The sequence below is a fragment of the Diaporthe amygdali genome, assembly GCF_026229845.1.
Source record: "Diaporthe amygdali strain CAA958 chromosome Unknown NODE_1_length_4327563_cov_65_473760, whole genome shotgun sequence".
NCBI classification, from domain to species: Eukaryota; Fungi; Ascomycota; class Sordariomycetes; order Diaporthales; family Diaporthaceae; genus Diaporthe; species Diaporthe amygdali.
In genome coordinates this window covers 3,542,039-3,555,421 of record NW_026517021.1, presented here as the reverse complement: position 1 = coordinate 3,555,421, position 13,383 = coordinate 3,542,039, and the positions used below count along the sequence as shown (strand labels likewise).

At 51.3% G+C, this 13,383-nt stretch overlaps 3 protein-coding genes across 3 annotated transcripts; 1 reads left to right on the top strand and 2 right to left on the bottom strand.

Moving 5' to 3' along the window:
* Positions 1–2,266: 2,266 nt before the first annotated feature.
* Positions 2,267–3,999, top strand: J7T55_006653 (tartrate transporter; the record flags this gene model as incomplete). Its single annotated transcript, XM_053131040.1, has 4 exons — positions 2,267–2,968; positions 3,025–3,267; positions 3,326–3,570; positions 3,636–3,999. The coding sequence occupies 4 exons, from the start codon at positions 2,267–2,269 to the stop codon at positions 3,997–3,999; spliced, it is 1,554 nt and encodes a 517-aa protein (XP_053001417.1).
* Positions 4,000–4,536: 537 nt separating this feature from the next.
* Positions 4,537–6,360, bottom strand: J7T55_006652 (mitochondrial chaperone bcs1; the record flags this gene model as incomplete). Its single annotated transcript, XM_053131029.1, has 1 exon — positions 4,537–6,360. The coding sequence occupies one exon, from the start codon at positions 6,358–6,360 to the stop codon at positions 4,537–4,539; it is 1,824 nt and encodes a 607-aa protein (XP_053001416.1).
* A 1,774-nt stretch (positions 6,361–8,134) lies between these two features.
* Positions 8,135–9,863, bottom strand: J7T55_006651 (glycosyl hydrolase family 10; the record flags this gene model as incomplete). The annotated part of the gene is made up of 4 exons (XM_053131017.1): positions 8,135–8,494; positions 8,562–8,651; positions 8,847–9,203; positions 9,300–9,863. The coding sequence occupies 4 exons, from the start codon at positions 9,861–9,863 to the stop codon at positions 8,135–8,137; spliced, it is 1,371 nt and encodes a 456-aa protein (XP_053001415.1).
* Positions 9,864–13,383: the final 3,520 nt, after the last annotated feature.

Sequence of the window (13,383 nt, the reverse complement as noted above, 5' to 3'; positions counted from 1 at the left end):
GGGCATTGTGTTCTGTTGAAAGAGCGCAGATGGCTGATTCGATGTTTAAGTTTACCAGAAGTCATATACACTCCACATGAGCGAGTTACATGTCAATATAACTTCAGGGACTCCTCCAAATCCCTACCCTAACCGACTGGATCATGGTGGTACCGAGGCGCGAGACGTGGAGGTAGCGGGGAGGGATTAGTGGGATTATGGCTCCTTCCTCGTCATGTTTCTTTATCAGGGATATATTCAAATCGCATTTGTTCCCATATAAGGCGGATCAGAATGGTTTTTCTTTTATGTCCCGGAGCATGTTACCGAGTCCGAAGGCTGTAGCTTAGGACCTCCAAGTAATGTTGCCATTCGTGGGTGCAAACAACGGTCTAAAGTACAGCAACGGGTACAGTCGAAGTTCTAATGTTAGGGCCTAGTTTGTCTGTCACGTACGTGTTGTCTGCGAATCTATTTGGAGTTGACAAGTATTGGAGCAAGCGCGGGAAAGTCTAAGACCTATCATCACGCGAGGAAGATAGTAGGCCAGGCATTCCTTGCGAGCAGGCAACGCGCATCAATATTGTTAGTGAAACATTGAATGCATCAGTTACCTGAAGATTCAAGCAAGCTGGTTCTAACATACAAGGCAATACGTTTATCCGTGAGAGCCGTATATTATTCAGTCCTATATAACGTCGCAGGCGATCCCTTGGGATACCGACACTGCTACCGCAAGCGCGACGTTAATGACTCGGATTGATGTGGATTTGTGAAAAGGACTGCGTGATAGCAAACCGGAATGCCCAGCCGTAAATACCTGGTCTGGGCAATGCGGCTCTAAAGGAGAGTCGGAGTTTACGGGTCTCGTGCTTCGAGCAAGTGGAGATGCAGACCGCGTCAGGTTTTGGCATGCAAATCGTCAGATGTACCCCCACGCCTGCGCCGATGAGGAGAGTCGCATGCAGCCCGCATCCGGTTGCCTTCAGGCCCACTGGTGGCGGGTATGCCTACCTAGCTGGGTACTCCGGTAACCTGTCCAGGTGCCGCGGCCTAGGACGATGTCACGGCCGACTGCCAAAGTGCCGGAACCTTCGTGCCCACAGCTCGCCACAGGGCTGAAAGGCTGGCGTGAAGAAAGACTTCTTGACGCCCTGGATCAATTATTCTGTCTGCATGTGTGCCTATCTATTCGAAGCTGCCTTGAGAAAAGGAGAATGATAGAAGAAAGGATGTCGTCGGGATAAACTTGCATGCCAACCCTGGCCTAGAACCTTGGAAGTAGCCGATCCGACTTGGACTGCCGAGCCGACGGTTGAAAAGTCTTGCCCCTGATTTTAGTCTGGGGGCCGATCGCTGCTTACACGAATAACTGAAGCTTGAAGTGCCCAGACGAACGGACAAGACGGGATGGTGCCATGAGCATACCGTGCTTTTTTGCAAGCGAAAACGAGAGCATCACAGGCTGCCATCAAGTGATAGAACTCGGTGATGTGACCGGGATATAGAGTCGAACCAAGATATGAGACGTCTACCACGTGCAGTCGCGTATGCTTGCAAAAGTTTCCCGCGTATCTGGATGGGAAAATATTATCGCGTGGCAAGTTTGGCTGTACGGACCTGACGATGAACCCCCATGTGACCCCCACGCTGCTCGTCGGTCAGCGCGTCTCGGCCTGTTTCCGTTCCCCAGGTTGACTGAGTCCGTTTCCCCAGATGGCGCCCCCAAACCTCGGCCCAGGAACCTCGAAAATGTTGGGGCTCTGTCGTCACATCAGCCCTCCTAGTGGCCCGTTTCACCAGATGGTCTCGACGACGTCCCAGGGCTTCCCCGGTGGCCTCGCCAAAGGGCCGAAGAAGAGCCATGGCGTCCAACTTTGCCCGTCGCATTCCTAGGCGCACGGGTCCGCACAAATGCCCGGTAAAATGGAGATATTAGGTCACGCTCCTCTAGGTACTCCATGGGGATTCGAGACCATGTGGAGCATTGTGGGGGTCGAATTGAGAGTTGCAAATGCGAATTGTGCGGGGGGAAGTGGCTCGACTGGACAGGCCGGACTGGGTGACGGCGGTGGAGCTCGCTGCCCAGATGGCGACAAAAACTCTCAGCAACCCGCCCGATCACACCCGATACTGCGTGAGGACCCGTGGTGACTATATAAGGTCGAGCTATCCGCCCTGCCTTCTCTTCGCCGGCAATTCTCCCGGTCAGCCTCTTGTTTGAAGCCTGCTTGGTGGTTCTCTCCCCGGATATCACGCGACTCTTGACTCAGACAAGTCACACAGGATGGCGGACCAAATTTCCAGGGCTGTCTCGAACGGCTCTGTGTCGGGGAAGCAGGACGTCCAGAAACTCGAAAATGCCCCTGGCTCGACCACCAACGACGCAGGCCACCTGAACGTCGCCCACATGACTCCAGAGCACAGGGCCCGGGTCGAGAAGAGCCTCAAGCGGAAGCTCGACCTTCGGTGCTCGCTCTTCGTCGCCATCTACATCATGAACTACCTGGACCGCAACAACATTGCCGCGGCGCGTCTCAAGGGTCTGCAGGATGATCTGCACCTCGATAATACCCAGTACTCGACATGCCTGAGTATTCTATACGTCGGCTATATTCTCATGCAGATCCCTTCCAACATGCTCATCAACGGCCTCGAGCGACCTTCCCTGTATCTCAGCATCGTCATGCTGGTTTGGGGTCTCATCTCCACCTTGAGTGGAGTCGTACACGACTTCAAGGGCATGGTGGTGACGCGGTTCTTCCTGGGTTTCGTCGAGGCGGCTTTCTTGCCTGGTGTGCTGCTGATCTTGTCCAAGTGGTACACGAGGAGCGAGCTGACCCTGAGGAACGCTATCCTCTTCTGCGGAAACCTCATCTCGAATGCCTTCTCGGCCCTCGTCGGAGCGGGTGTGCTCTCAAACATGCAGGGCACCTTAGGCCACGCTGCCTGGAGGTGGCTGTTCTGGATCGAGGGTGGAGTGACCATGGTGAGTAGCCCTTAATCTTGTCCACAAAGCTACGGCAGCAGCTAACCCGGCCCTAGGGTATCGCCATTGCCGCCATATTCGTCCTGCCTGACTTGCCTCACAACACGCGTGGTTTCACCGAGGAGGAGCGCCAGGTCGCGCAGCTGCGGATGATCGAGGATGTGGGCGAGGCCGACACCGACTCAAAGGACCAAGGCGTGACAGATGGACTGGTCATGGCAATGAAGGACATCAAGGTGTGGTTGATGATGATCACATTGTGTGCTTATGTCGTCGGACTGTCGTTCAACGCCTTCTTCGTAAGTGCACTTACCAAATCCGATTTTGAGAATGGCTGATTTTTAACTCTTGTTACAGCCAACACTCACTGGTACCCTTGGCTTCGGTTACGTCCCGACGCTCTTGATGAGCAGCCCTCCTTGGTTGTTCTCTTGCATCGTTTCCTTAATCAACGCTCTTCACTCGGATCGTACCGGAGAAAAGTTCTGGCATATTGTGGGCCCCATTGTTGGAGGCCTGGTCGGCTTCATCATCTCGATGTCCACTCTCAACGTTGCTGCCCGCTACGTTGCTCTTTTCCTCCAGGCAAGCTCATATGCGGGGTAAGTTTCCAATTCTGATGCATTTCATCCTCTAGAACGCAAAGTTACTGACCTGAAAACAATAGGTTCATCGTCTTCTACTCGTGGATCTCGTCATCGTTCCCTCGACCTCCCGCCAAGCGTGCAGTTGCTCTGGCCGCCATCAACGCCTTTTCCCAGCTGGGCAATATTGCCGGCTCCTACGTCTGGGATTTGTCCGAGAATGGGTACCGCAAGTCCTACGGCATCGTCACTGCCATGTTCGGTGTCACGGTTCTCGGCTGCTGGGTGTTCAGACTCACGCTCACCCGACTCAACAAGAAACTCGAGCAGGGCGAACTTGTCGACTGGGACACGAGAGAAGATGTTGCCAACCAGACGGCACAGATCGAGGGCGCCACTGTGAACGAGGCGCTCAACATGAGGAAGGGCTTCCGATACCTCGTATAAATACACAAAGCCCAATTATGGGGTGTGAAGATAGAATAATTCAAGTACACTTGCATCGTAATCGTTTCCAATACACGACATCAACGATGACCCACCGTCACATGAGCACGGGTGGTTATCCAAGCTACATATTAAACGATAAGAAAAAAAAAGATCTGGATCCTTCGGGTGTTCACGTAGGCCCAAGCATACCAATTTTTCTTCGATTCAGACCCATAGTCTTTTCTAATTTCTTATTAACGTATCTAGTTTTACTACGACTCTACCATGTCAAACCTCGATCATAGCTTTAATCACCTACAATTTGACACTATGATTTGCAACAATAAATCCGCGCATAAGTCTTCCCATACTACAAAGACGTCAATATGAGGCTTAGAGTATTAATTTCAATTGCTCCAGTGCGAAGCTAACAGTAATCGTAAAGTCTATTCTCATGTATACTGCATAGCCAGTCAACGCCGACAAAATGGATCCGTGATTGCCCGTGTATTCGACAGTCTCTTATCAAACAGATAACGCCATCATGCCTTAATGTTATGTTGTTTGTGTCTCGGCCGTCTTCTCCTTGGCCTCCTTTGTCTCCTCATACGAGACGACATCTACTGAGCCAACCGACTCGCCGCTCTGCGGCTTTGCACTAATGGCACTTTGAGGAGGCGTGGGCAGACCATGAACCTGGCTCTGAAGCCCATTCAATGCCATATTCGGCACGCCACCCATCATGTTGGGCCCCAGGACAAGGTTGAGCTGCTTCTGTTTCCTCTTCTTCCTGGCGACTGCCGCCTCCTTTGCCCGCCTCTTGGCCTCTTCCATCAGGGCGATTTCCTCTTTCGACCATTCAATCAGGTTGTCGACAGCGCCCTGAGGGTCGCTACGCCAGTTGAGAAGGTAGCCCTGTATTTGGGCTGGTGTAAATGTGTTTTCCTCGATCTTGCGGCTGAAGCTGAGTGCCAGCTTCTGCAGCTCGTCCTCCCCGATGGCTTGGATTGCTTGTGCCGATGGGTTGGAAGGGTCAAACTCGTACATGCGCTTGAACATGAGCTCTGCGCTACGAGGCGAGATGTTTCCCAGGAAAATCATCTTGTCAATACGGCCTGGTCGGACAAGGGCTCGATCAAGTTTCTCGGCGAAGTTGGAAGTCATTAATACGATGCGTCCCTCCTGAGAAGCAACGCCGTCCAGAACGTTAAGTAGCCCTGACAGGGAGATGTGGCAGCGAGGGCCAAAGTGCGAGCGGTCATCATCGTCTTCATCATCCTCATCGTTTTCTTCCCGCTCATCTTGATCGAAGTTGCCACGGTTCTTGATCCCGACTGCGTCAATGTCTTCGAGCAAGATGAAGCATCTTGGCGGAAGTGTGGTAAAAAGACGTTCTAGGTCGGTATCTGTGCGCACGCTTGGGACGTGAAGAAGATAGAGCTCAAGACCAAAGAGTCCAGCCAGACCAAGGGACAAGCTCGTCTTGCCAGTGCCTGCAGGCCCGTGTAGAAGGTATCCACGCCGATATGGAATTCCGCGCTGCGTATAAAAGCGCCGAGTCGCGGGGTCGAGATAGTTTCTGATATCAGCTACTAGCTCTGCCTTGGTCTTCTCATCAAAGTGAATAGTCTCGAGCGGCCGGATCGGGCGTAGGATAGTCGTCTCCCAGGACTCGTCGCCATATTGAGATTTGGAGGCTCTGACTGTCACATATGATTCGCGCTCCTTCTCCGCGAAATCACGACAGGCATCAAGGAAGCGCTTGATCGGCTCAACAGAACGGCCGAGGCACATCACGATGAGTGGCTCATCTCCTTCTGGCGCAGCTGCGAACTCATCCGGCACTTGATCCACAAATGACATTCCAGAGGAGTTGCCGGAGACTCGTCGCACAATGAAAACGTTCCGCTCGTGAGTGAACCACGTAGTACCGAAGGTGGGGAGATACTGAATCGGCTTTCGTTTGTCCATGCTGTAGTCATCCCGAGGCTCTGGTGTACGGCGGTAATAAAAGGCATCACTTTCGATTTTCTCAGAACGTGCAGTAACGATGCGAGTGCCCTGCCGCACAAGAACTTGCGCACCCAGCCAGTTGAGAACCTCCCGGTTGAGTTTATCTCGGGCATTGATGGAAACTGATGCTGTAAAGAATCGAGTGATGTACCAGTATAATTTGACAGCTATCGTCTGGAGGAAGCCAAGAACGCCTGAAATTGTCCCCAAGATGGTGAGTGCAGCCGCAATAGTTGTAATATCAAGCTTCAACCATTGAGAGACAAAACTCTGAAGCCATGCTAGGCCTGGTATTCGTCCGAGAAAGTCTTGCAGAAAAGGCGCCGTAGTATTTGCGTCCCTAAGGAGGTCGTTGAAGCCATCCATATTGATGTGTGCCGCAAACTTGTCGAAGTCCAAGTTGGGGGATGCTTAGTTCCAAAATTTGCTGACCGGCTTTCGAGTTCCTCGTGGCTCGGACAATTCGCTGCCTCGGGAGCGAATTATCTCCCGGCTGACGGCGGGGTTCACAAAAAGGTGAGAATCGAAGTGCCGGCAAGAGCAGAGAATGTTGGCGATGATGGCAAGCTTGCGCAATTTGCCAGTCCCTGGCAGGACACGAGTTGTTCTGTCCAGCAGTGGGAGTTGGCGGTGAGCAACGAGGGTTTGGATTGAACTGGACACGGGAACTCGAGTCTTTTATCCTGACTTGCCCAAGTGCGTGTTGGTGATTTTTGCCTATGTATGCGTGCCTGTCACGCGCTGGAGACACCTCGTCAAACCTGCCCTGTGATTCGATCCAGCAGCGAAGCTAAGAAAGTTGGGTTTGGGCCTGCATGTGACTGAAGAGGGACATCTGGAGGCCTTGAGGTGGGTGACCGGGAGTGGGCCAAAGAAACCCGGGGTTCGTGTAACACGGTGAGACTATGGCATGCACCGACGCGGCGTAGCATGTAGATCTAGTCCGGTTGTCCCCCCACACACAATGCCATTTTGCTTCTACCGTGAGCATGCACTTTCTGTAGCCTGCAGGCACATGCAAGCTGCAGAGCTTTCATGCAATCACAGACCGAAGCGGATATGGTTGCCAGGCACAGTCACCTGCGCCACACCCCAACCAATCTTCAAGATGGCCTCTGATTTGGCCGGGGCCCGCAGGTTGCAGAGGAAGGTTTATGTGCGTCACCTAGAGTAGCATCGATCTGGGCATCAGCCACCCAATCTACCAGACTGTCGGTGCCCTCAGCCCTCGGTCGGCCCGGACAATTTTGAATCAACTGGGCCCGACTACGATGCGAAGCAATTTCCTGTGTCACGCCGGGGATGACACCAATCCTTCAAGCATCCGGCCAAGGTGTGATGAGGCAGCCGGATGTACCTGCATGACCTGTAATGCGAGCCTTGACCCTTGGCCTCAGGGCCTCAAACCGAATGCCGTCATTCTCCTTCAATGGCTGACGAAATATGAATTTGAATCGGAGTTTTCATGGAACTCCTTGTATATTTCCGTGCCTAGACCGCTCGAGGAAGCTGGGGTCGACCCAATGGGGCGATGAGGTCAAATCCCGGAGGCTGCGCCATCAAGAAAGGATTCAACCAACACAGCTTATTTTCTGATACTGTGTCCTATCAACACCATCGGGTTGTCCGCCCTCAGCAGGCTATTACTGCACAGATATTGTGGCACAGCAATGTGTTTGCGCCGTGTTGTGGTAATCTGTTCACCGCCGGTGCGAGGGGGATTTTGCCCACACAAAGAACATGTGGAAATACTCCATGAGGCTCTGGAGATCTGGCGATGAGCATCCACTCTGGCAATGAGAGTGGTTGTCTTATTGGATTGCGCGTTAGGGAACTAGGCAGCATTCTTCCACATCACTTGGTGTCCAGCCTTGGCGAAAGATGTTGAACTGCACATGTGGCCCACAATTTTCCAGGCTGCGACTTTATACCTTGAACCACTAGGTTTCTGAATTATCTGGCCATACAATTATGTGGAGACTTGCATTAAGTTGATATTAGACGATTACACATTGTCTAATGCCTTTCCAATCAACCTATTAAAATTGTCTTGAAGTATGTTTTGCACTGACGCAGACGAGGCTTTCCCGTTAGTACTAAGTTTCGTGTAATCCTGTTGAATGAGATTTGCCCACAATTTTTAGCCCCTCTGAGCAAGAGATCGGCGTTTCTTTGCACACGGAACGCGCGAGGGGCGCCCAGTTGAAGCTCCTCCAGTGACAGTGGAGAGCACGAATGGTATGGTGGCTGCCGAACCTTGGCCAACAGTGGGCGTCGCTGGGTTTGCTGGTACCACAGAGCTTGTTTCTGAGCCGTTCAATGACAGTGTGACCAATGTTGTGGGCACACTTGAAAGAGCAGTCGACTGTGTCTGGTTCGCAGCAGTCAAGGTGGCCGAGCTGGCCGCTGCGCTAATGACTTCAGTTGCTGAGGCTTCAACGCTGGTGCTGGAACCTGAAGAAGAGACAGAAGCAGAAGATGAGGGAGCTGCAGCCAGAACCTGCCAGTAATGATATCGATTAGTATGCGCATGGATTTCAGTATGCCTTGAGAAACGAGAAACTTACCGATGAGACGGAGAAATATGCTGGCTTTGGTTCAAGGCTCTCGTCATATAGACAAGCTCCGCCCTGGCCAGGGAAAGTGTTGGGTACCCACTGTAGCATCGACAGTTAGTTACTGAAGCACAGAGGAATAATTAATCAATCCGGTAAAGGACATATGACACCAGATCCTAATAGCATGTCTCAGAATCTGCAGCCCCGTAAAGGACTATGAAGCAGGCAGCGATACAGCTTATGGCTATGAGAGGGGGATATAGAAGGCGAAGCCAACACTCGGAAGCTACTCACGCTGTATTTGTCAGTCCAGTCCCAGATGGTCCAGCCGACGCAAGCCTCGACGTTGAGGCAGGCTTTGATGACAGTTGTATAGTCTTGTGCCTGCTGCTCGAGGCCCTCATCGTCGTAAGGGAGACTTTCGAATTTGACGTCAAACTCAGTGTAGGCCACTTCAGACACGCCCGCCGCGACGAACTCATTCATAACGGACTCAAGATCCTCCTGGGAGGTCATGCTACCGACGATAAAGTGTCCTTGCAAACCGATACCGTCAATTCGTTCTCCGGCGTCTTTCACCAGCTTGACGAGCTCCACAGCCTTCTGCTGCTTCGCATTGGTGGCCTCGATGTTGTAATCATTGTAGTAGAGCTACATAAGAGTAGGAGATTAGCGATGACTATTCTCTTGGTGATATCTTCTGCAAGAATGCTCAATTCAATATCTCAGTTGACTTTTACAACATACCTTAGCGTCTGGATCAGCAGCAGCTGCCGCTTTGAATGCAAGAGGGACGTAGTCAGTACCGAGCGCCTTGAAGAACACGGTGTCTCGATAGTTTCCGTCATCATCGATGGCCTCGTTAACAACGTCCCAGGAGTAGCATTGACCCTTGTAGTGGCCAGCGACATTGGAGATGTGAGTCTCCAGCATCGAAGTCAAAGTCTCGGCGGTCCATGTCCCCGACGTCACCCAAGACGGCAGTTGAGAACGGTACAAAAGCGTGTGACATCTCACGATCTGGCCATTCTTCTTGGCAAAATTGGGAACGACGTCCCCATTCGTGAATGAGAATGACCCTTGAGTCGACTCTGTGGCATCCCACTTCTGTCCGTTGGCTGGAGTTAGCTGGCCAAAGTTCTCGGTCGACGATGTGATCTTGACGTAGGCTGAATCGTACAGCTCCCCGTTATCAGTACCGGTGCCAAAGTATGATTTTCCAGCAGCCTTTGCGAGCTGGTTCAGCTGCGCCGAGACCGTGGCTGGGATGGTGGCCGAGAGGGCCAGACCCGTGATGGAGGAGATACGCATATTCGGTCGAGAAATCAGATGTACTTCAGTCTTAAATGAAGGGCTACAGGCGAGCTAATGGATCTAAAAGAATGTGATAGGGTCAAAACGAGTGTCGGTTCGAGTCGATGTAACACGTCCAGAACAATTAGGAGCTGAAAGCTGCGGAACGAAGCGATGGTGATACTAAGGAAACATCAGCTGGTATATATAATGCCCAACCAGCACATGCAGAGATGTCTCGTCCCCCCTTTTGAAATCTTCAGACTCGTCATATGTTTCGCCTTCTCCATTTGTACCAAGGGATTGGGGGGCATATCGACTGGAAAGCGTTGTATGTACGGTTCATGTGGGATCAAGGGCGGGTCGTATTCGGCGATACAGCCTACCGTATTCAACCGCTGTGCATGCCTTGCCAGATGCAGCGACAGTTGCCTTCTTGAGTCCAATACTTATTCTGTGAACGCCCGCGTCCAGACTTTCGCGCTCCATAAATCATACGAAGTTACATCTCATGCGGGATAGCTCGCCCTCACGGTGGGTCTCGCTACCAGAACTGGGGCTGCAGGAACCAGGGCATATAATTGAGCCCAGAAACCAGAAACTGAGGATCGAGTCATAGAGAAGAAATCACTCCATTCACTGCAAGATATTTCTATTCCAATACATAATTCACACTTGGCTATAGAAGTTTTTGAGTCTAAACAGACTCTGTTGCTAGTAATGGCCATTCATTGGTATTATAACACCTGAGTGCTGACTTCAATTTCAATTTTTGCAAACTAGAAGCGAGCCTATAGATTCTAATTGCCAAGAATTGTGCTGGAAAGGGGTCCATAGGGCCATGCACGACTCGTTGCTGCGATGGCGGCTTCTCCTAGTGAGCCCAAACCTGCAGAGCTGGGGGAGAGCATAACCCTTTCTCGTGCCAGTGCGAGTAGACAGGGAAAATATTCCAAGATTGCTGGCTTAAAAGAATACTTTGAGGGAAAGGTGGTAACGACCAGTAGGGACAGGGAAAAACTGCCTGTATTGTCTCATTTCCACATATCAGGATGACACGAGGACTGCAAAACAAACAATGAGTCAATTATGCCCATTGGCTTTTCCTAAGGGGGGGGCTATCGGGGGCCCTTCTTTAGTCAACTATGAGACTGTCTTCCTCGACTATGAGCTCTAAGTGTCTAATTTGATCGGTTGACCCTTACGTCCACATAGATGTGTAAGGACTGCGTCACCGTAATTACTCGCATGTCAAAGTGCTCCCAACATCGCGGCTAGCAATCGGCTCTCCTCTTGTTCGGCACTGGCTTGTACTTGTTCCATTGCAGGTCATACGCTTGGGCGTTATCACATGCCTCAAAGGCGCAATATTGGAATCAAAATGATAACATGTATTTGATCTATCATTCGAATGGTCGTCAGACTCCTCTTCCGCTCGAGCACTTGACCTCTTCGTGCTTACGTTCCTACCATTGCCCTGACTTTGCAGTCTTAAAGTCATTTAGACATACACGCCAGCTGGCAATAACCACCAGTTTAGTCGTATTGCACAGCTAGCTTCTGCGCCAAATAATGACGCCAATGATTCTCTGATACATCCTTCAGTCTTGAGCTCGAGGCACAGGTTACAAACATCGGCTTGCGCCATAGGGATACATGTTCGCCACGTAGTACTACTTATTGTTATGACAAAGATAACCCAGCAATCTTCAAAGGTGTTAAGGTTCCATTTTCACGACTCTGAGGCTCCCGATCAGGCCACCTGTTCTAGATCATGGTATTGGAAAAACACAGCTTCATCAGAAGTGAATCAGGCCCGCTTACCATGTCCGAGACAATCGCCTTTGCTTAGATACTTCAAACAAGCAGTATTTAAGATGCTTTTTCGTTTCCTTTGGATTCATTCGCCATGAAGCCGTGCGCTCATGATAGCATTGATGTTGAAGTGACATGTCAGTCCTGGTCGATGGCGAATTACCTAGGCACCTAGATAAGGTTGCGCTAACTATCAACCGTGAGCTCTGGAAGGCAGCACTTGAGTATGGCGCTTCGTTGCCAACGATAAAACCCAACTGCACGCCTGATTTGTGACTCTGCCTGAACTTCGTTTGCATCATCCAAGACTGCTACCATTGACCTCGTTCTTGCTATTGCCTTTATCATGACCACAATAGCAAGAGCTTGCCACTGATCGGTCTTCTCGACCTGTTCACATCATACCTGTGTGCCTTAAATCATAAGTGCCTCCCGGGTCAGCCACAGGGGTTGTGGTGGAGCTGCAGTGAACTGCTAGGTCTTGTAACCCACGATGAATCCTGACAAGCCCAGAACTGACTAGTTTTTGAGTTTATGAGCCCCGTAGACATGCATGACTGGGAGCACAGCAAGGTTTGGAACTGGTGTGCAGCAATCCAAAAAAAGATGCAGCCGTCGAAATTAGCTATTCAGTTGACGCCCAGGCACTACTAGAATATCATCGGCCCCACGGATCAACACCCAGTGACCATGTTGCGGTGGCAATGATTGCGCACAGCAGTCAACTTTGGAGCATGAGCAGGACACGATTTAAGTTCGACATCGGTAGTCGGAGTGTTGCTAGAATTTGGCGCTTGTATCACCCACCGGAGATAATACGTCAGCACGCGTGGGAGCTCCTGTGTGACGGCTATGCTGCAGAGGCTTCGTAACCGCCGAGATCCATCAAATAGGATGACTGGTGATTACCTGTGTGTGGAATCGGCCCCGAATCGACACTTTGCAGTTCTCTTGCACAGCACAATCGAATCTCACAAAGACCATTTCATTCTTCGTTGCGGCTGGCGCCGAGGTCGGGCAAGGTGTTTCTCCAGATCCACAAAGATCGGTGATCAGCCGAACCAGCTTTAGTATCGCAGACCTGTCAGAGCCCAGACGAGAAGGGGACGATCGTCCAAAAGGAGGAACGGCGGTGTCATGCCAGGAATCTCGTGCGAGATGGAAAATTAGGGATACTTCATGGGGCCCACCTCCCAAGTCCACCAATCGCCGCCTCTCAAATCTAATGCCAAGAGTCGCTTATCCCAAGGTGAGCCTCATGAAACGACGTCCCGCGGTGGACCTCAGGCCAGCCGCCTGGAAACATATTAGATGATCCGGGGGTAAACATTCAAACACGATGTTTCTTGTGAGAAAGACGCTAATTCGGAACCAAGGCCGAGTTCCTAGCAGGGTGATGCAGGTCTGAGCTGTCTGCTTGACACTTGCAATATCGCTTCAGGGGCAGTCTCGGCGGGACGACCGAGGGGATTCAGGAGCGCCAGATAAGAGGCGAGAAGAAATGCAAAGCATAGATATATAGCCATGGCTGCCCGGAAAGGTCACGCTATTCTGTCGACAACTCTTCAAGCTCGTTCGGTTTTCGATATTCATTCTTTTGGCTGAGTCCACCTTGATCGCAGTGCGATATCACATTCTTTGCTCTTCATTCTTTCTTACAGACTATATTTGAAGTCTCTGGTTGACTACTCTACTCCTCAAAAATTCAACGTTTACCGTCAAG